General features: G+C 45.9%; 1 protein-coding gene across 1 annotated transcript in view; it reads right to left on the bottom strand.

The window, feature by feature from the left end:
- Nucleotides 1-804: 804 nt before the first annotated feature.
- Nucleotides 805-22032, bottom strand: part of LOC116874914 (prolow-density lipoprotein receptor-related protein 1-like) — a 43393-nt gene continuing 22165 nt past the window's right edge. The window contains 18 exon segments of the mRNA XM_032869974.1: nucleotides 805-1014; nucleotides 4624-4732; nucleotides 6028-6505; nucleotides 8102-8338; nucleotides 9212-9322; nucleotides 10433-10558; nucleotides 10963-11512; nucleotides 12508-12708; nucleotides 13094-13258; nucleotides 13345-13546; nucleotides 14753-14936; nucleotides 15302-15520; nucleotides 16084-16270; nucleotides 17028-17212; nucleotides 17418-17547; nucleotides 18980-19218; nucleotides 20758-20973; nucleotides 21514-21708. Coding sequence (XP_032725865.1) covers nucleotides 805-1014; nucleotides 4624-4732; nucleotides 6028-6505; nucleotides 8102-8338; nucleotides 9212-9322; nucleotides 10433-10558; nucleotides 10963-11512; nucleotides 12508-12708; nucleotides 13094-13258; nucleotides 13345-13546; nucleotides 14753-14936; nucleotides 15302-15520; nucleotides 16084-16270; nucleotides 17028-17212; nucleotides 17418-17547; nucleotides 18980-19218; nucleotides 20758-20973; nucleotides 21514-21708 — 3944 coding nt within the window.

Below are 22032 nucleotides of genomic sequence, written 5' to 3'. Positions count from 1 at the left end.
AAACATTGGGGTACAGATGGTCCCTCTTTTCACTACATCTGTACCTTTGGGGTAAATACCCAGTAGTGCAACTCAGGGTCATAGGGAAGCTCTATTTTCAATTTCTTAAGGAATCTCCACACTATTCTCCAAAGCGGCTGCACCAATTTGCATTCCCACCAATAGTGGAAGAGGATTCCCCTTTCTGCACATCCTCTCCAACACACGTTGTTTACTGTTTGTTAATTTTGGGCATTCTAACTGGTATAAGGTAGTATCTCAACATGGTTTTGATTTGAATCTTCCTGATGAGTAGTGATGATGAACATTTTCTCACGTGTCTGATAGCCATTTGTATGTCTTCACTGATGAAGTGTCTGTTCATGTCTTCTGCCCATTTTTTGACGTGATTATCTGTTTTGTGTATTTTGAGTTTGAGGAGTTCTTTACGGATCTTGGATATCAGCACTTTGTCTGTATGGTCATTTGCGAATATCTTCTCACATTCTGTGGGTTGCCTCTTTGTTTTGTTGACTGTTTCCTTTGCTGTGCAGAAGCTTTTGATCTTGATGAAGTCCCAAAAGTTCATTTTTGCTTATTTTTTCCTTTGCCTTTGGAGACATGTCTTTTTTTTTTTTTAAGATTTTGTTTTTATTTATTTGAGACAGAGATCACAAGCAGGCAGAGAGAGAGAGAGAGAGGAGGAAGCAGGCTCCCCGCCAATCTGAGGGTTTTGAAGGGGCGGGGGGGTGGGAGGTTGGGGGAACCAGGTGGTGGGTATTGGAGAGGGCATGGATTCCAAATGCACTGTCTTGAGAGTAAAGCTTAAGAATTAGATGAGACTGAGAGGAGAGAAGTAAATGTGAACAGTGAAGGCTGAGGAAACAGACTGATCTGTAAATCTGGTAAATGATAGCAACAAACTCCATGTTCTAGTTCCTGGTTTCTCTGGATTTCAAAAGCCTTCCAGCAGTTAAAATAGTAGGAACCTGGTGCATCGCTCCCAACATCAATGATCTCTCCCCCATTGGTTTCCTAAAACAAGTAAGTAGCAAGAGTTTAACTGAATTGCTAGCTAGAGACCTAAAAGGTCAAGTTTTACATAGGGCTCTCTGAACCTAAAGCATGAAACTATGAGCTTTTCTAAAGCTCCTTGTCCCTCTCCAGAAGGAAACCCAAACCTACCACCAGGATACAGATGTTGAGTTTTTACAAAGAAATTCAAATTTGGGGGCACCTGGGTGGCTCAGTGGGTTAAAGCCTCTGCTTTCTGCTCAGGTCATGATCTCAGAGTCCTGGGATCAAGCCCTGCATCAGGCTCTCTGCTTGGTGGGGAGCCTGCTTCCCCCTGTCTCTCTGCCTGCCTCTCTGCCAACTTGTGATCTGTCAAATAAATGAGATCTTAAAAAAAAAAAAAAATTCAAATTTCACATCTGCTATAGAGTTTACTACTTCGTCTATTTAGGTGGAGAGAAATTAAGAAATTAACACCTAATACGGAGATCATCAGTATTATCTTACAGTTAATATGCCTTTGCTCCAAACAGCTAAGTTTGGGTAATTGACGTATGAAAGCCAGTTTTGGGCATAGCAGTGGTTAGGGATTGTTAATCTTATGAATGGGTGCTTAACATTTATACTTCAGTCTGTCAGTGAAAAGGAGTTCAGAGGTGTCTTGTAAATTCTTGAATTGGGGATGCATAACGATACATTAAACCGCATTCAAGCGGGATAATATTTGGGCACACACTCATAGGAAACCAAATAGGAGAAGACATGACTAAGCCCGGGTAGGAGGTAGAGGATATGGGTACCTGCGCGACACACAGATTGGGTTGCTGTCAGCCACCCTTTCACCAGGAAAAGGAAATGGTGGAGCGGCTGGGGTCTAGCCAGGAGGCGGAGCTTGTGGAGTAGAAGGCGGGGCCTGTGGAGTAGAAGGCAGGGCCGGTGGTACCATACCAGCGCACAGCCTGCAGAAGTCCAAGGTCAAGGGAGCTGGCCGGAACTCTAGTCTTGGAAGTCTGCTGGACACTTAGGGTCTGCAGGAGGTGAGGGCGACAGCTAAAGTGTGTCCAGACAAAATGATAATGCCGCTGTATGTCATTCATGCACGTTTTCCAGCCAGACTCTCGGTCGTATCTTTTTTACTCATTTTTCCACAGATGGAGGCAGAGCCTTGCCAAGGGCCAACTTGGCAGGGATATGGTTCTTGGGAGCGGTGGCAAGAGAAACCGAAGAGTCACTCTGTGGTGGCGAGGGGTCTCGGGCGCTTTGGTGCAGAAATGTTTTCTCTCAAATACAGCTAAGCACCCCCAGGAAACTGAATACTGCTGCCGGTGTCTCCCAGCCTCGGGAAGGGTGGAACCCCTAGCATTTGTTTTTCCTGTCAAGTTGATCTGTACTTGGGAATTTTTATACTTGACTGCAAAGCACAGTCAATTTTATGTTCCATACCCACAGCTATAAGCTTAGGACTGCTCTTAGCCTTGAAGCCTACACAAACGCGTGCTGCAAAAAACGAACTTAACTATGAATAGCCTAGACAAACAGCCAAGCAAGGAAAGACGTCCAAGACAAGTCACGACTATCATTTGGACTTAGGTTCTCAGCCTCTGGTACTACGCACTAAGCAGTGCACGTATTTTTATATCTTCATGTGATGATTCACTGGCTGATGTAGGTTCTCTTAACCCTCTTGTTACCATTGGAGAAACAGTTTCATGATTAAGTGATCAGCCCCAGGTTGCCACTGAATGTTGGACAACGCTCCTGTTACCCGTCTCCCGTCACAGATTCAGTGCCCTTGATTCTTTATGTAAGAGTGTAAAGGAAGATACCATCTGGAGGGCCAAAGGGAGTCCCAGATCTAAGTAGCATCTGTGAGTTTCCCAGCAGGCTAGAGCTCATTAAGATGAGCCCGAGTCCACATCGGTAACGCTATGTTGAGGCCCCCAGTGTCTACCTACTTTACTTCAAGCCTTAGACAAATCACTGTCTGAGTTTCTACATCAGTAGAATAAATCTACCTGCACAGCTGATCCTGGGGCAGACAGGGGTTGGGACACCCACCCACTGTGGTAGAAAATCCACACACGCCTTGACTCCCCCCAAACTTAACAGCTTACTGTTGACCAGAAGCCTTACCCATAACAGTCAGTTAACACATATTTTGTGTATTATATGTATTATATACTGTATTCTAATAAAGCTAGAGAAAAGAAAATATCACTAAGAAAATCATGAGAAAATGCATTCACAGTATTGTACGTACTGATGGAAACCACCTGCACGTAAGTGGGCCCATGCAGTTCAAACCTGTCTTGTTCAAGGGTCCGCTGTACTTGGTTTTAGAATCAAATGAGAGCATTAAAAAACACTTTTTATAAATTTTCAACAAAAGCGAGTACTAACTTTGTAGTAAAACATCTGAGAGGGAATGATAAAGAACTAATACTTGAACACTTGCTACACTGCAGAAACTTGACCTTTACCTGAGAGGTAAAGATTTAAGAGATCCTTCCCTTCTGTAAGACGAAAAAGCCAGTTCAGAGCAATTAAGTACCCATCAAAGTTAGTGACAGGACCAAGATTCAAATCCAGAACCTCTGACCAGCACTGGGCCAGTCCCGCTGGGATCAGACAGTCTCTGCAGATGAGCCCTCACCTAAATCACATGGAGCTTGTGCAGAAATCCGACCCGCCTGTGACTCTGCAGTCCTTCGATCTCCGCCAACAAAACCAATCCTCCAATTTAAAAAGCAGTTATGTTAATAAGTTACCATTTTCGCACATAGTTACAGTTCATTACTTACAGACGTTAAAACAGTACGCAGTGCAGTGTCTAAACAATTTTTACTGAGATGTTTCAGCTCCTTTTTCAGCAGGTTAGTCACTTTGTAATGTTAACAGTTCCTGTAGGAAAAGAGACCTGAAGTTAGAGAATACACACTATGATAGTTTTTTCTTGGTTTGCTTTGTTTTTAATGATTTTATTTTTAAATAATCTCTACACCCAACTTGGGGCTCAAACTCGCAAACTCTAGATCAAGAGTCCCATGCTGCACTGACTGAGCCAGCCAGGCGACCCTTAATATATATACACATATGTATTTATTTTTTTAATTTTTATTTATTGTTTTTTTTTTTCTTTAAAGTAAGCTCTATGCCCAATGTGGGCCTTGGACTTATGACTCGGAGATCAGGAGTCGCATGCTCCACTGACTGATGTAGGCACCCATGGATACACACTACGTTAAAACAAAGCAAAACACAGAGGTGGTTGAGTGACTGAGGTTAGGAGAGATCTCAGAGGGACATAATTTTAGGGGTAACTCCAACTAGCCCTAATAACATCCCACCCCACCATAGGACTGAGCCCCTGGTGGAAGTTCACCAAAAGCTGAATGTCTTGATTACTATTTCATGCACATTTCACTTCGGTTTGAACTAGAGATTGAGCAGAGTCTACAGATAAACCAGTTACTTGAACACTCGCTGGAGACACATCATAGCATCATTGACAAACCGCGAAAAGCGCTGTGAGTTAACACTGCCTACTCTCACCAGCTCGGATTTTTCAGAAGGGGCATTCTTCAGCTCTATCTCACAATCTGTTCTCCTCAAAGACACTTCCAGGCGTACCTGCTCATCATAGGCCTCGTTGACAAAAGTCTCACTGTTCATTAGATTCTCCTCCTCTTGGGTATTGTCTTTATGGCGGGTCGAATTTCTTGATGCTGCTGCACTATTTCTAAGAATCAAAAAAAAAAAAAAAAAAAAAAAAAAACCAGAGTCAAAAGAATTGTTCCTTGAGGTTGAAGCTGCGGTGGGTCAATGGTTGGAAAGGGCCGACTCATCCCCTATCAAAGGCTACTGTTATGGGTACTATGTTCTGTTTTGTCTTTAGAATCAATCAAATGACCCAGAATGGGTGATACTTGAGTCAATTATGATTTGTTAATAGGCATTCACTTGACTTCCAAAAGAATACAGCTTCTCCATTGGGGGACTCTACTAACTGGGGTCAAGCAGAACAGAATCCAAGGACAAGTTGGTAGCTAGTGGATATTGGAGGCAGGTGAGCTAAGAAAGCAGATTAATGTGGTAAAAAGACCTGCAGTGACCATCAAAACCCCACGGGTAGCATTTCAGTCATTCTTAACATTAGTAATCTGTTAACCAGGGTTCCCTTGGGCAAAGATACACCATTTCTCTCTCCTGGCCTTTTCTTTAGTCTGTGAGTGCTGGACAGAGACATAACTTTTCAAACTTCCTTATCTCTGTATTTCTTGATATATAGGCTGCTTAATGTCCCTTCCCAGCATACAAGTGGACCCTAACCAGCACATGTGACCTAATCGGTGTCTTCAGTCTGTGGTATTTGTTATAGCAGCCCCGGCGAACTAACTCATCCCTGCCTTTTTTTTTTTTTTTTTTTTTTAAGTGAACCAACTGGGAACCATGTTAAAATTTGAATTCCTGACTCACTCAGTAGGTCTGGGTTTTCTTCTTTTTTTTTTTTTTTTTAAAGATTTTATTTATTTATCTGATAGAGATCACAAGTAGACAGAGAGGCAGGCAGAGAGAGAGAGAAGAAGGGAAGCAGGCTCCCTGCCAAGCAGAGAACCTGATGTGGGGCTCGATCCCAGGACCCTGTGATCATGACCTCAGCTGAAGGCAGAGGCTTTAACCCACTGAGCCACCCAGGTGCCCCCATCCCTGCCTTTTTTCTCCAGCCATTGGCATGAACTCGGCCTTGTTGGCAAAGAACCTCATCACTTCATCCCTGAGATTGTGCCTCTGGGGCTGAGGCAGATTCTAGCTGCATGAATGCCTCCTACCTCTTACAATACCATTTGCCTCAGGTCCCAAAGAGGTGACCTCTGTTGTCTCTCCAGGTCATCTAACAAGTGAGGGCTGCCTCATCCCCGAGATCCTTCCTCAGAGGATAAGTTCTTAGGGAAGGAGCCATACCTCTAACCCCATGAGTCCTATAAGCCTTCTTTGGAATGAACTCTCCCATGAGGACATTTGAGAACTGCTCACCTTTTGAATTTGTGGTCTCTTCTGGAACAGACAAATGCTCCCAGAGCGACTAGTGCGACTGCTAAGACAATGGTTAAGCTGAGGGCGATGTAGCCAGGGGCAGGTCCACGTGCTGGCTCTTCACAGAACTCTCCACCATATTCCATCGGACAGCGGCACTTTCTCAGCAGGCCTACCATTGTACAGATTCCCCTCCCGCTACAGAAATCTGTGCTACAGGGTAGATGTTTTGCTCTCTGTAAGTTCTTGGGCTGGACAAGCTTGCCTTTTTCCTTGGTGTCTGAGTTCTTGCTTTCTCTAGCAGAAACTGGAGGGATTAGTGTTTTTCTGACAGGATAACTCATCCCCTCTGGACCCGGATATCTAGACTTGGTGGACTTGGGAGCTTGGAAAGGTAGGGAAGCTTCTGGAGTCAACCTTTTTCCAGCCTCTGCATTTTTAGATGTTGGTGTTGAATGGGTTTTATCTGGATACGTACCTACAAAAACAGGTGTGAGTGTGGGTATATACACATATTTGTCAGAAAGGATTACAGAAGAAGAATTCTAGAAGACTTAACCAGATAAGTTTGAATCTGTGAAGTCACCATTACCACTACCTTTTGGCCGACCAAAAAACAATTAAAAACATATAAAAAACTGCATATCCTAAGGCACTTAAACTGTTTGGTTCCAGGACAAGTATATCATACCAATCTATTTTTAAAGGATGGTATGCCCAGTTTTAGTCAAGGCAGATTCCCTCAATTACAAAAAGGTTTTATTCTATAAGGAATAGTATGGTAGATCTAAGTGGTAAATATCTAGAAAGATTTTTAAGATATATGTTTATCTGTAAATATGATTTTTTTTTTTTTTTGGTCCAAGTAAACTGTTGGTTTTGCAAGATCTACAAGCTGCAAATCTTCGACTGGATTTGGTGGCAGTAGTGGGCAGGAGGGAGTAGGCAACAGGGTATTTTTAACACCAATCTGAAAGTCAGGTTTGCCTGTAGGTATTTCACCTTATCCTCCATCATTGTTGGCACAAGCATCATTCCGTGTACAAATCAGCATGAGATACTTGTTGAGGAGTGGAGCCAATTCCTGATCGTCAGGTTGAGAGCAAGTGAGGGTACTTTAGGCTTCTGGTGTAGTTCTCAAACCAGATGGCGAAGACAATCCATTTCTTGCTCACTGACCTGCCTCTAGAGTCGCTGTAACGTGAGGTTTTTGAGAAAACCGCCCTCATTCGTGAGACCATAGAATCAACTCTGGGAATCAAAATCTATTAATTTTCCTATTTAAGATTGAAATTGCGAGGTCAGTAAGAACTCTTCACTCCAAGATTCCTTTTCCAGTTTGTTCTCTTACTAGTTAGGACAAGTTTCAGTGCCGAGCCCACTGTTGCTTCAGCTCTACAGCCGCCATGACTTGGCTACCACTGGAGTGCTGTAGAATTTGAGCATAGCGGCTACCACAGAATTAGCTACCACAGTTGCTCAGCCGACCGGACATGACAACACCTTTCCATGAAGGCCGTATTTGGCAGTAAGATTTCTATAACAACCATCTACTAGCTAGAGTTTAAGAAGTAACCTGACAATGGTATGTACTCATATGGCAGATTTAGTCACACACTCTTGTATTCCGTAACTCTTTGAGGCAGAAAGTGCTACTTCCACATTAAAAGGGGGGACCCGAACTAAGGTCAAATCATTTACCCCACCTCCTCCTCCTGGACCATGCTCGCAATGTGATCCATTTAAATGGACAGAATCAGATGTAGTTAAATAGTGTTCTTTCAGACAGCATACAAACTGTTGAGCCCTACGGAGCTATCACATCGCCAATACTAAAACTTTCCAGAAGACGTCCATGTAATCTATATTCAACTGCCCATAGTTAGAAGTTTTACGTTGTTCAGTTTAAAAGCGCCAGTGATAAAAGGCAGTGATTGAGAGGATAAAAACTTCAGGGATATTATAGAATTAGATATTAAGAATTAGGTTGAGATATTAAGGATTATTTTATTAAATATTCAAAGTACGTCATGTATGGTGATCAACAGTGGGGTCCTAGATAGGAATTACTCACAGCGCATCTCATCAGATCCATCCAGACAGTCAGCATGACCGTCACAAACTTGCTCCATGGAAATGCACTCCCGACCATCCTCACAGGCCCGGGACGGCTCAGAGCACGGGACAGCTTCAACACATTTGCTTTCGTTAGCCAAGTAGTGCCCACTGGGGCATTTACACGTCGCTCCTTCAGGGTTTGGTAGACACATGTGGCTGCACCCTCCGTTGTCTTTGGAGCAGCTGTTACTACCTGTGGACCCCCCCCCCCAAAATAAACCACTTTGATTTAGATGGTTTCATAAGGGTCTTCTGCCAACATTCTACAAATACGCTATCAGAGTTACAGGACCCAGATGTTTTTTCCAGAGTGGACAGCTTTTCAGTTTAACTCCACTTGGCCAACCAGGTGCCAGGTGATCAGTGATTCTTCACCGTGAATCACACTGGAGAATTCTAAGAAAGTTCTCTCTGCAAAGCCAAGACTTCAGAAGTTTAAGCTTGACTAACATTAGTTTACAGAGTTTAGCTTTCCAGAACAAAGCAACGGAGTAGCGTTCGCTTAAGACCAATGTAGTCAACATCCCTGGTAGTGGTAGGTGTGGTGAACCATTTGAGCTCACATTGTTGGTGTTCCTCTCGCCTAGGAAAAGACTGTATCTATGACTACTTTAACTAAGCCCATCATCGCTCTACTCAAACACTGGAGAAAAGCATCTGAGCACCCCCAAGCTGGATTTTCAAGGATGAGTCAACATCATAAGCAGATACACATGACAATAAGTAGAATAAAGATGAGTTCTAGTGCAGAGCTAAAAGATAATTTCAATTATACCACAGTTGTAATTCCTCCTACAAGAGAACATAAAATCATACTAAACTCGAGCCCAATATATATACCACTATTTTGTCTCCTAGAAAAGTAACGGGACTAGTTTTATACCAGAACTATACTATATATAACTGCATGAAGACAAGAGAGCTATGGAGATCTATAAGAACTTGCCAGAGAAGTAACTTAGTGGGAAACACAAAGCCATTTCAAGGAGATACTGCAGGGCAGAGGATCCCCTTCAAAGGGAAATTCAACAGGCTTCTGTGTTCTCATCACTGCAAAGTTGCTTACCCTGTTGACTAAGTTTACTGTAAACTTTTAAATCCACAATCTTCTGATCTATTTGGAACCACTGGTCTTCTGAAAGTTCTGCCTTGCCGTACCAAACTTTAGTGATTTGTGCTGAAACAAAAGCCAGTGAACAATCATTAAGAAAAGCAAATTTTAAATTCTTTCGAGAAAAGCAAATTTTAATTTTAAGACAACTTCTTCTGCAAAGAAAATTGCTCACTGTGAAAATTGTCACCCATCTGCATAAACTCCAGTTGAATAACAAGAGTTTTACAGAAGAGACATGTGTTTTTCTAAATTTTTTTTTTCTGGAAAGAAATTTCAAGACAAATAAAAATAGTTCTATGCTTTCCTCCAGAATAAAATCAAGTGTAAGTTATGTTGAGCATTCATATATGTCCAGAAATACAAAGATAGATGATTAGGATAGGAGACACTTAAATGTAGTCCATGCAAATGATGGGTAATGATTTTAAACATTGTTCTAGAACATATCTGAAAATGGCTTTCTGCAGTAAGTGTCACCAGTGGATCTCAAAACAGAGAGCAAAGGTCTCACCACATAGCTAATAAATTAGCACCTCTGGAGGGTAGGATCTACCCAACCTGTTTTTGCAATTATAACATGGCCAGCCCAACTTGTTAATGGACCAGCGTTTGGAAATATTAAAGAGATAGATTTTAAATAGAGTTTTCCAGTTTAACAAAATCTAGACTCTAGCCAGAAACAACATATTAGAACACTGTTGTTTAGGAAAAACCGCTTTAAATACCAGTAATACCCTGCAAGGACAGAATATTCCGTAGTTCACCTTGTACTTTCCTGTGTATGAGTCAAGTGAGACACGTACTCATTTTATAGGCAAGGTATTCCAGCTACTAACTGACTGAGCAGTTATCTCACCTGGTTCCAATTCCTGGCCCAGTTCTCTCTGTACTATATCAGAAGGCCCTCAAAAGCAGAGAGCCTCAGATCAAAGCCAGCAATGTCAGGCAGAACAGGATTAAGCATCTTCACATATAAAGAATCACCAAATAAGTCAGTTTCCCCAAGTCATAGAATCCCTGTTACACATACATGTTCAATTAGGGAAGTTGCTTAATTAGTCCTTCCAGAAGACAGACTTTGCCAAGATCAGTGCGAGACATTGGCAGATTTGCTTTAGAGACCCAGGAGTAAATTCAGATCACAAAGACAATCAGACATTGAATAAGACATACCATCATCAGTTGTCATCCAGAACATCACGCCTTGTCCAATGGTAAAGAGGGTAAGGCCCTCAATGCCTCTGCGGTCTACTCTGTACCCAGAGCCATCTTGTTGAATACTCTCTATGAGGCCTCGCCCTGGAGAGAAAGACTCAGTTAATCTCACTTAGCCCACCCAGCTCTACTCCATCCTGCAGCTCTTTGCGTCTTGTCTTGCCTCCCACCAGGAGGACACTGTCTTCTCTGCATTTTCTGAAGGACAGTTCTTCATTTACTCTACTCTAACAGTGATACACCGAAGATTGGCTCAGGCACATTGGTTAAGTTCTCGATTTTTATGCCTTCACAAAGGGACAACTGCATGACTCTGTGGGCTTATATCCTACTCAGAATGCGGTTTGTCTGGAAGGTGGTGCAGAATATGTAAACTCAGGCCTAAAACTGTTTGGAGTCATAGCTGAAGAGCAGAAAGCAGAACATCACTCTTTCTCTCTGGCCAAAGTCCTTCAGTCAGGGTGTTAGGGTGTGTTCTAATTGCTTACCAGTATCAGCCCAGTAAACTCGGGTTCCCGAATCTGACAAGGTCAGGCCCGCAGGGACCTGGGATTTCTGCCACAGCACCTTCCTCCTGCGGCCGTCCATGGAGGCACATTCAATGCTGGACCCACGCCCGCCATCGTCCTGGGCACCCAGGTCCGCAAAGCACATGACTGCAGAGGGCGGGTGGAGCACAACCGAGGCTGGCCGGTAGAGATTTTCACTGACCAGCACAGTGGGATACTGGCCTTTTGAGGAAGCTACATTGATGTGAGGATTCTCACTGTCAATCCAATATATGTTTCCACTCAACCAGTCCACAGCAAAGTCGGTGACTGTTCCCTCCACCATTAGGATTTTCCTCCAAGAGAGTTTTCCAGATTCTTTGAGCCTCAGTAGCCTGATATCACCATTATCCAACTCTGAAAGGTAGAGAGCCTTTTCCTGGACTATGTAATCCAGGGATGCAAGCTGGTTCACATCGGTAAAGGGAAGTATCCTATGTTCTGGTAAAGTTGGTCGTCCTAGTAAAGCTTCTAGATTTTTCAGATAAATCTATGGGAAAAAAAAATAGGTGGATGGCACCAGCTGAATCTAGTGTAATTCTCCATCTTGATTTTGCAATAATGTCACAATATTGAGAATCTAGGGAAATCTGAACTTATCATCTAAAAACAGTCATTATTTCTCTCCCTTCCTGGAGCTTTAAGCACTTAAATGTCCTTGAATCCATGTGTTTCAAAGATCGACCCCTTTGTTAAATGCCCTCCCCTTTATTTGGTAAATGTTTGAGCTATAATTGACATACAACATTTGTCTAAGTTTACCAGGATTGTCTAGTTTACTAAGTTTTTCGAAGGTGTACAATGTGTTGCTTGGATACACTTGTATACGAAAGGCCTTCCCCTTTAAATGAGACTCTACTATTGATATCTTACTGAAACTGAAGTCAACCCTCCATACCTACATTTGTCATTTTAAAGTGACCAAGTTGTAAATGTGGTAGAAGTTATTAGAAATAACTTATTTGTTGGTATCTCCTTTGACTTAAGAAAAGTTCCCTCATAACTTGTACTTCCCCCTCACCAGGCTAAAACCCAGCTGAGCTGCTGGGACTAGAATTACTCTATATCATCAGCAAGATGCCTGGACAACTATGCCAGACGCACCACACTCTCAGAACCCTACCCCGTGCGCTGGCGTCCTAGTTCTCAAGGAGTGTCCGCATTTCATAGCCACTTCATTTTGGGTCGTGATCGCTCCCAGGACACAGTGAATACTAAAATTTAAGTTGTATGTGCAGAATATTCCAAGGGAAACTGGGGCTGGCTGGCTTGGTCAGTAGAACATGCGACTCTTGATCTTGGGGTCGTGAGTTTGAACCCCACATTGGCTGTAGAGATTATTTTAAAAATTTAAAAAAAAATTAAAAAAGAATATTCCAAGGACCAGGGCCCCTACTATTATAACTGTTGCCTGGAGAATTCGAATTAGTCCGAAACAGACCGTGGCCCAGGCACAGACATGTGAGTGAGGCTACGGACCAGCACCTGCATGATAGCTGTGGGCAACGCGAGGAACAGAAATGCAGAATCCTCGAGCGGAATGCAGGTGGTGCCGTCGTCCGCGAGCAGGAGGCCAACTGGGCAACGACAGCTTGCCTTGGATCGCGGGCTCAGAAGGCACAAGTGAGAACAGCGGGCGTCCAGACAGGGATTAGGAGCCTTGGGCTGGAGTACTTCGTGCATTATCTGCAAGAGAGTAGCTGGATGTCACCGGGCCTTGTTGAATCCTCACAAACAGCAAGTGAATAACCCTTGCTTTTTAATCACGACAGAAGGAGGTCACTACAGTCTGTACTTGGGAAGGTCATACTGGTAGCCTTTTCAGGGAGAATTAGGGGAATTTTTTTTTTAAGATTTTATGTATTTATTTGACAGAGAGAGACACAGCGAGAGAGGGAACACAAGCAGGGGGAGTGGGAGAGGGAGAAGCAAGCTTCCCGCCGAGAATGGAGCCCGATGTGGGACTCAATCCCAACACCCTGGGATCATGACCTGAGCCAAAGGCAGACGCTTAAGGGCTGACACTTAAGGGTGCCCCTAGGGGAATATTTCTGAAGAGTACACTGGAGACCTTGAGTCCATGAGGCTGCTGGGAACGCTTGATGAGAACAACCCTGTTCTTGCCTGTTGTCTTCTTCACGCGCTGTATTGTTCTCGTCTTCATCTCAGACCAGAAGACTTCATCTTCAAACACAACGACCGAAAAGGGGCTCCTGATTTGTGTTAGCTGCAACATCTAAAATGGGGCTGATGAGGTTTCTGGGAGGAGTTTTATACAAGGCATAAGACATCTCACACCGCCTGATACCAAGGAATACTTACGCTAACACCAGTACCATCCAGATTAGCAGAGCCAATACAGTGAAATTTGTCATCAGACCAGAATATCTTCCAGCTCAACCGGTCGAGAGCTATGCTGGTTGGCAAGCCAAGACCTTGACTGATGAGGACTTTCCTGCCACTACCGTCCATCCCCGCTTGTTCTATTTGAGGTTCTCCTCCGATTTCAGACCAGTACATTAACCTGTGTGGACAAAAGTCAGCTGTAAAGTGTTACTTCACAGACAATATCGATTCATTCCTTGAAACACAATTATATTTTCCTCAAAATTGGTCTGTGCCGTAAGTGAAATTGTGAAAAAAAAGAGTTTCCCTGGAAATCTTAGGGCGCACCTTCATCATCGTGTGGGGATAAAATACCACGACGGTTATAAGCAGCCAAGGAACATAGTAGTTCCTGGACCTGGAAAATAGGGAACCTGCCTTTTTCTCCTGGGCCGGAGAGCAGGCTGGTTCTATGGGAAGAGGTGTACCTCGGACTTCACTGGTCACAGTCAAGGCCAATAGACGCCTCAGTAACGATTGCCAGTTTCCTGAGGACCATGGTAACAGATTCCTGGTAGAAGGTATTGAAAAGGGGAGAAAGCAGATAGAGGGTACCCAGTCGAGATCACCGTTCAGTCCTAAGTTTTGCTCCATCTTGCTCTTACATTCAGTACACGCATGGCCACCGCAATGACGGCTGGGCTCTGACAGTTAGAATATGTTGTTTCTAAGTTCCCGGACTTTTCCAGAGAGAAAGGACTCTGGATGGAAGAACCTTGATTCACCCTCACACGCAATTATTTTCCCCACTACTACCAAGCCCATTAATGCAAATTAAACACTATTCTTGGGTGCCTGGGTGGCTCATTCGGTTAGGCATCCGACTCTTGATTTCAGCTCAGGTCATCATCCCCAGGTCCTGGGATCGAGCCCCATGTCGGGCTCTGCACTCTGTGGGGAGCCTGCTTGAGGATTCTCTCTCTGCCCTTTTGCTCTCCCTGCTTGCCCTTTCTCTCTCCCTCTCGCAAATAAATAAATAAATAAATAAATAAATAAATCTTAAAAAAAAAAAAAACCACCATCCCTAATTCCATTCTTTTTCCTCCTGCCATTTAAAGCCATAAAAAAAAAAATATACCTCTGAAGGGAGAATTACGTTCACAGAAGAAAGTTTAGGTGAGCCACCAAGTGTGAACACCTATACCTCACTTCACTGAAATAAAGAACTTTTATCAGAAGCTTTTAAGATTACTATACGTATGGTTGACCCACATCACCATAAGATTTAAAGTCAAATCAGATAGGTTTTTTAGTCCTTCTGTGTTGAGTGAAGAGCACCAAAGTAGAACTAAAGAGGAATAATGCACTTGAACGACTTGACTGGTGTTCTGCACCCTGGACTCACCCATTTAGCGGATCTAAAGCCAAAGACCGTGGCTGAGCCAAGTCATCGCCCAGGACAATCGTGTGCTCGCATCTTCCTCTCCACACAGCCGTCAGCTGAATGGCCGAAATCTGGCCTGCTGTCCCATCCACCCAGTAGAGGTTCCTCCCAATCCAGTCGACCGCCACACAGTCTGACTTCATCCCTGAAGAGAGAGCGGAAACCATGCCGCACGTGAATCCAGGCTGAGTCACGGCTCCTACTAGGTTTCAGATCATAGGCATCAGACTCGAAAACCATGTTAAGTCATCCTACAACTGGTGCACGCGTCTCCATCAGAGCAATTTCTATTTGCAGAGGAGGATGACCATTAGAAATAGAGGCCACTGGCTGACTCGCATGGTCTACTGAGGGGACAATGGAGCTTTCCATCTCTAGCCCACTAGCAGGCCTCAGTCCATTTTAGTGGAGAAGATTTCACTGAATCAACGTTTAGACTGTTAACAACCATTTCATTCTGCGTGTTATATGTAATTCGTAAGGGCAGGATGAAGCCCGCATGGGACATACCCTTCACCACGGTCCCTTTCCTCTTTGTGTCCATACTAATCCACTTAATGCTTTCGGCACCGGGATCCATCCAGAAGACCTTCTGCCCCACTAAGTCATAGTCAATGGAGAAGATCATCACGTTCTTGTCCACAGTCGTCAGAATGTCCTCCTTCAAGCTCCTCAAGCCGTAGAGGAGGAGGTTGAACTGAATCGCCACCAGCAGGATGGGTTCGGTACCTGCCAGATAAGAAATGCGTTCAGCGTGTGGCCTTACGGAGCCTGAATGCTGAGCTCAGCCCTGGCTAAGGAACCAGAGAGCAAAGCAGCCTTTGCCTTCTCGCTGCCAGGGCTGGGGGTAGCCCCGTAGTTCTCCCCTCGATGTGCTGCTTCTGCTAATACCCACCATTTAAAAACACTTAGAATAAAGGCATGATTAGCATAAACTAGGAAAAAAGACATTTCTAACTAAGTATTTAAGCTCAGGTGGGCAGGAAAGAGGGCTTGTCAAGACTTTTGACACTTATTCTAACTTGAGGTAAGGCTGACCTGTGGTTAGAGGGGCCTGAGCCATGGTTCTGTCATCACAACGGCTTATCTGTAGACACCTTCCTAGATCTAATTCCATCTGAAATACTCCATTTAAAAAGGGGATCTGGAGAATGTTCTAGGCTTGCTTGGCAGGCACAAGCAGGCAGGAGCGTTTAAGACTTGAGAAAGAAGGTCTGCATTTGTCTTCCTGGAGAGTCAGGACTTGAAAGTTCCTGACCCAGGGCTCAGGAGACATCAGGGTTCCAGCTTACCTGCTGCTTTACAGGTGTGGCCATCAGGCTCCAGTGAGTAGCCAGGGTGACAGGTGCAGCGGTAGGAGCCCTGAGTGTTGACACAGGTCTGACTGCAAGGCTGACCACCCGGCTTCTGGCACTCGTCCACATCCTTGCAGACCCGGCCACTGCTCCCCAGCTCGAAGCCTTGCTCACAAGCACATACCTGGAGATTTCAAGAACATTGAGACTTCCTGAAGACACTGACACATAACTTTGATGAAAACGCCTGACTTTGCTATTAAAAGCACATGGCGATGTACTTGATTTCAGCAGCTCGAAATGAAAAGTTCTGAAAACCAACTTTGCTTTAAATTGTCATCCTCTCAGTCTTATCAATGGCACCGCACACCTCACACCCTTGCTACCACGGTGGGTGCTGAGTTAACTAACGTAGGGGTCCAAGTTCAGCCCAGGATACCTAGAATCCCAGCACAACCAGTACGAGGCATGGAGACTGAACTGAACGGGCTGCCTGCCAATGGAGAGGTTACCATGATCAGACGTCAGAACACTGTTTTCTTCTACTTGCCCATCAGAGTCAAGGTCACGATGTTCAGCCAGCTGATAATGTTAGACCAGAACATCGGCAGTCCTCAATTTAAGGGCAGGTCACATTCCAAATACACATATGGAAGACAAGTCCATAAACATGTCAGGCTTAGTCCCAAGTGTCACCCCAAGCTCACACAGCAGAGTTTCTGGAGGCTGGGTGGTCAAGTTCTAGGAGACACGACATAGGGGAGGAACCTGACAGGACTCAGGAGCCAGGAGGGGCTCGGCGGACACGAGAGGACAGGTCAGGACAGCTCAGCCACGTAAGACTGAGGGTTTCATGAGCAGTCAGGACCGACCGACGAGCCTCCCCCCCGTCACTAGACTCAGTCTACGGCTGCCGGCGAGCAGTAGCGGCATGAACTCACAGGCCCGTGCGGGGACCGGTAGCAGGTGTGGGAACACCGCGCCCCGCTGCATGCTGACGACAGGCACATCCCACCTTCATCGGAGCCGTCCGCACAGTCCTCCTTCCCGTCACACAGCAGGCGGAGGTCGAGGCAGCCGAGGGAGCGGCACTGGAACTCAGAGCTCGGGCACTTCTCGGGGCGGCCTCGAGAGGATGATTTTCTACTGTTATATCGTCTGCTCCCTGCCGCCCCGAACATCCCTTCCTTGGCAAGGATGCGCAATCAAGACACCCCCGTCCTGTCAGGGCCGGTAGCACCTGCTGGCTGAGCTGGCTTCTCGTACCAAGAGGAAGCAAGCAGTCAGCGTCCCTGGGAGCCCCCTCCCTCAGGGGGAGCCCCCACACTTACACCCAGCCTCGTCGCTGCCATCCTCACAATCTCTCTGCCCGTCACAGCGCCACACGTCAGGCACACATTGGTCTCCACCGGCACAGGACCACTGCCTGGAGCCACAGCGAAGCTTCTCGGGTTCACAGTCCTGAGGGGACAGTGACTTGGTCAGCGACACCGGCACTCAGAGCGCAGGATGGGGTTCTTGGAGGGAGAAAGAGCCTGGTTTATAAGACAATGCTTGAGTCCCTTTTGCAAGGAGGCCAGAGAAGCCCCAAGACTCAGAAAAACATTTCCAGCAGGTATTTAAGTGAAGAGGTCTAGGTAAAGCAACATGGACATGAAGAGAAAAGAAAGGTCTTATTTTGTCAAATCGGGGCATCTTCATGTAAGAAATCTAAGAATAAGGGCACCTGGGTGGCTCAGTGGGTTAAGCCTCTACCTTCAGCTCAGGTCATGATCTCAGGGTCCTGGGATCGAGCCCCGCATCGGGCTCTCTGATCAGCAGGGAGCCTGCTTCCCCCTCTCCCTCTGCCTGCCTCTCTGCCTACTTGTGATCTCTCTTGCTCTCTGTCAAATAAATAAACAAAATCTTAAAAAAAGAAAGAAAGAAAGAAAGAAAGAAAGAAAGAAAGAAAGAAAGAAAGAAAGAAAGAAAGGAAGGAAGGAAGAAAGAAAGGGAAAGGAAAGGAAAGGAAAGGAAAGGAAAGGAAAGGAAAGAAATCTAGGAATAAGAATGATAAGAATGTGCTCTAGAAACTTTTCTTTAGAATTCCTTTGCCATTTGGGGTCACCTGGGTGGCTCAACTGGTGAAGGGTCTCCCTTCAGCTCAGATCCTGATCTCAGGGTCCTGGGATCAAGTTCCGCTTCACGCTCCCTGCTCAGTGGCAAGTCTGCTTCTCCCTCTGCCTCTCCCTTTCCCCCGCTCTCGCTCTCACTCTCAAATAAATAAATAAAATCTTTAAGAAAAAAAAAAGAAGAATTCCTTTGCCATTTCCAAAACCATCCCTAGCCCACTGACATTCCGGCCTCCCTTGCACCTCCCCTGATGTGGACACTGTGCTTTGGGGCAGCACGTGCTAGAGGAGGGGAGGGGACATCTGTGCCCCTGCTAACATCCCTGAACCTTTACAGGCATTCTCACCCCCTCAGGCGCCATGAGGCCTATCTCCTATCCATTTGACAGACCAGAAAGTAGAACATGAAGGAGTAAGTGCTTTCTTCGGGTCAAACGCAAGCAGCAGGATTCAAGCCAGACTGCACCTCCCACAACGTGGCAGGGTCGTGGCTGCTCAGTGACGGGGAGGCAGAGCTTTGGAGCAGGTCTCTAGGGGGACATTTATACCATAGCCACGAAGACCCAACACTTGCAAACCTACAATAAAAACCACTTAAACATTTGCCTTTTGACAAGAGATCTTCTCACTCCAGACACCCTGACGTCGTGATGAGTGGCTCTCTGGGCAGGAGGGATGAGAAGCCTTCTCTGTTCTTGGGTTTTCTCACATTTTCTACAGGAAGACACATGTTCTGGTTGTGAGGAGAAATCAGTTTTTCTGGAGAAGGGTGCCCTCCCTACCTTTTCGTCAGTCCCATCTTCACAGTCGAAGTCACGGTCACAGAGCCACGCCACGGGCACGCACTCTCCGCTGCCCCGGCACTTCACCTCCCCCGACGGACACTGCAGCGGCCAGGCCCCAGAGCAGCCATCCTCATCCGAGTGGTCCAGGCAGTCTCGGTTCCTGTCGCAGTGCAGAAAGTGCGAGATGCATTGGCCGTTCTCGCATTGAAATTCAAAGGCGCTGCACTTCGCCTGAACTAGAAAACAAAGCTTGGGTAAGAAGTCAGCCAGATGTGGAAGCCATTTGAGGGCACGTGGAGCAGTTTGAAGACTCCCCAGTTTTCTGCTGTCACCTGGGGAACTAAACCCCAGCGCTCAAGGTGGTTAAATAGTCTTAGGCTAGAAAAGTCCTACTAAATAGCCCAGAAGAACCCTGTCTCAGAGAATGAGGGCTGGGGGACAGGCAGGGGGCACACATGGAAGGACACTGGGAGAGGCTGAGGAGTAGGACTCTCCTCTGGGACCTTATTGTCATCCATGAGGAGAGAAAGTCTCTCATGACACCCAACATACCCTACATGTTATGTTCTTGGGCTCAGTTCCTACAGATAGAAGTTGCTTGACTTGGCTCAAGAAAAAAGCTTAGGTTCTACACAAAACCATAAATATGCATTGAAAAGTAAATTATACCCGGTGTTCCTTCCTGCCTCTCCTGATGTTCTTCTCGTAAACCCAAGTGCACTGTTACTGTCCAGCTACTCCATGGCCTCTGCATTCAAATCTGTCATGATACCTCACCCAGCTTCCTCTTCTTCCCACTTCAATTCTCCAAATTCTCTCTTCTACCCTATTCCCACAATGTGATTAAGGGCCTTGAAACAGGCCACTGGGAAGACTAAAAAGAAAGATGGTGTATCCTAACGAAAAGAGGGGAAAGCAATCACACCTAAAGATAAGGATGGCCGACCACACGAGAAGACTTAGGATCAAAATTAAAATCTTCAAGATGGTCAATTCCAGCTCAAGAAACATTGCTTCAAGTAGACTGGTTTTCCACTAATGGGAATCTTGTCACAAAGAGGGAAGTGTTGTACCATGATCTCCAACATCTTTCCAACTCAGATCCTTTCATCCCAGTCTGCTACCTTTGTGGTAAGTACAGTCCTTCTTCGCTATTTGCAGGTTCCTTATTTACACATTCACCTACTTGCCAAACTTCATACCCCCACCCTCAAATCCATGCTCCCATGCCTTCATGGTCATCTGAAGATACGCCTACACAAAGCAGAAAAACACTTGTGTTGCCTAGCGTGTGTTTCCAGCTGAGATGGAACGAGGTGACGCTCTGCCTTCTCGTTTCCGTCCTCACACTGGAAACAAGTGTCCTTTCCAAAGTCTCTTTAGAGCCATAGTTCCCACATTTTTGTACTCTGGGGGAATTCTGCTGTTGAAAAGCTCCCCCCAAGGGCAGAGCGGAAATGAGGTCTGGCGTTCCTAGTGCCAGACGTCGAGAGCCGCCTCATGGAGCAAATGCACGTGTCGAGCTTTGTCGGGGCAGGTGTTACCGTGCTGGGGCTGTGGCTTCAGTGTCAATGAGCTGACAATGTGCACATCAAGTAGTCTCTAAACAGGCTGCACTAAAACAAGGTTTTATGTTGGTCAGTCGACAAAAGTACTGTCACGAGAGAGTCTCAGAAACGTCTCTTCTATGGGCAGTGATGTGGGGTCTGTGCATTCGGGGTCGGTGGCAACCTCGTAGAACACAAGGTCCCCGATGTGAGCTGCACGGCACTTACCACATCCTTGTTCATCGCTCCTGTCAGAACAGTCGGGGTGGCCGTCACACAGCCAGCTCTTGGGGACACAGAGGGTGTCGTTGTCACAACGCAGAGAACATTCTTCAGCGGGCTTCGAGCAGCCCAGCTCGTCAGACCCATCGGAGCACTGCTGAGCCCCATCACAGCGGAACGTCTCCTCGACGCACTGGTTTCTGTTCAGACACTGGAAGAGCCCTGAGACGGGAAGGACCGGGGGTTTGCACCGTCTGCTCAGTCCTACTGAAGGCTGATAGTTAGATGAACGCCCCCTCACTCTGGGGCTTAAGGGGTAGACTGCATCCTATCTGATCAAGCTCTATAGCTTATCTAATCCCTAAGCAAGCTTTAATAAAGTGCTCAGGTCAGTTAAGTTAACCAGCTGAAAGAGGCTGTTCCAGTAATAAGGACTCATATTGGTTTGGGTACTTGAATAACTTATGGAAAATCACTGCCAAATCTGTTCTGAGTGGTCCATTCCAGTTGGCTCATGGCTCAGCCTTTATAAAGGCAAACCCTGGAACACTTAAGCAAATTTAAGGAGACAAGGAAGCAATAGTTAAAAATTACACCCGGTAAAACGTCTGACTTAATGTGATAAAATGGATACTGGTAGAGTCCGTATTCCGACAGACTAGGACCTTTAGCTACGACACTTTACCGAGGGGAGGCAAGGGTACTTGTGATCAACGCTGGTCACTCCTACCCTGTGGCATTCCTCCTGACACAGAGACAGACCTGGTCTGCTGCAGAACCGGGCACAGTCCCCTTCGTCCGAGCCGTCCTGACAGTCCGGCTTGCCATCGCAGAGGTACTCCCGAGAAACGCATTCCTCCCCGTTCCGACAGGGGACAGAAGACGGGGTACAGAGCAACGGGGGTGTAAGAGGAAGCACAAGAGGACCATCTGCAGCCACTCCTTCGAGCTCAGGATCTGCAATAAACAGTGGCGTCAGCAAGGCTGGTCCTGGGCTCCGGGCACCAGAGACGTGCTTCTGCGTTCCCCTCCTCCCAGAGCCAGGTTGGGGCCGGGCAGCTATGTGTGCCTCCCTCGTAAGAAGAAAAAAGTGAAATGGCCTCAAAGCCTAGATCCTTAGGTCAGATGTGATCCATTGGTCCATCATCATCTGATGGCTTCACATTTGGGCAAATTGTTTTCTCCTTCACGCCTAATAACTTCTTCTCCTGCCTGATACTAGCTGCTAGGAATGAAAAATAAAGTTTCGGGCACCTGGGGGGCTCAGTTTTTAAGCCTCAG

This window comes from Lontra canadensis, unplaced genomic scaffold (genome assembly GCF_010015895.1).
Source record: "Lontra canadensis isolate GAN:19392208 unplaced genomic scaffold, GSC_riverotter_1.0 scaffold39, whole genome shotgun sequence".
NCBI classification, from domain to species: Eukaryota; Metazoa; Chordata; class Mammalia; order Carnivora; family Mustelidae; genus Lontra; species Lontra canadensis.
This window is presented reverse-complemented; position numbering and strand designations above follow the sequence as displayed.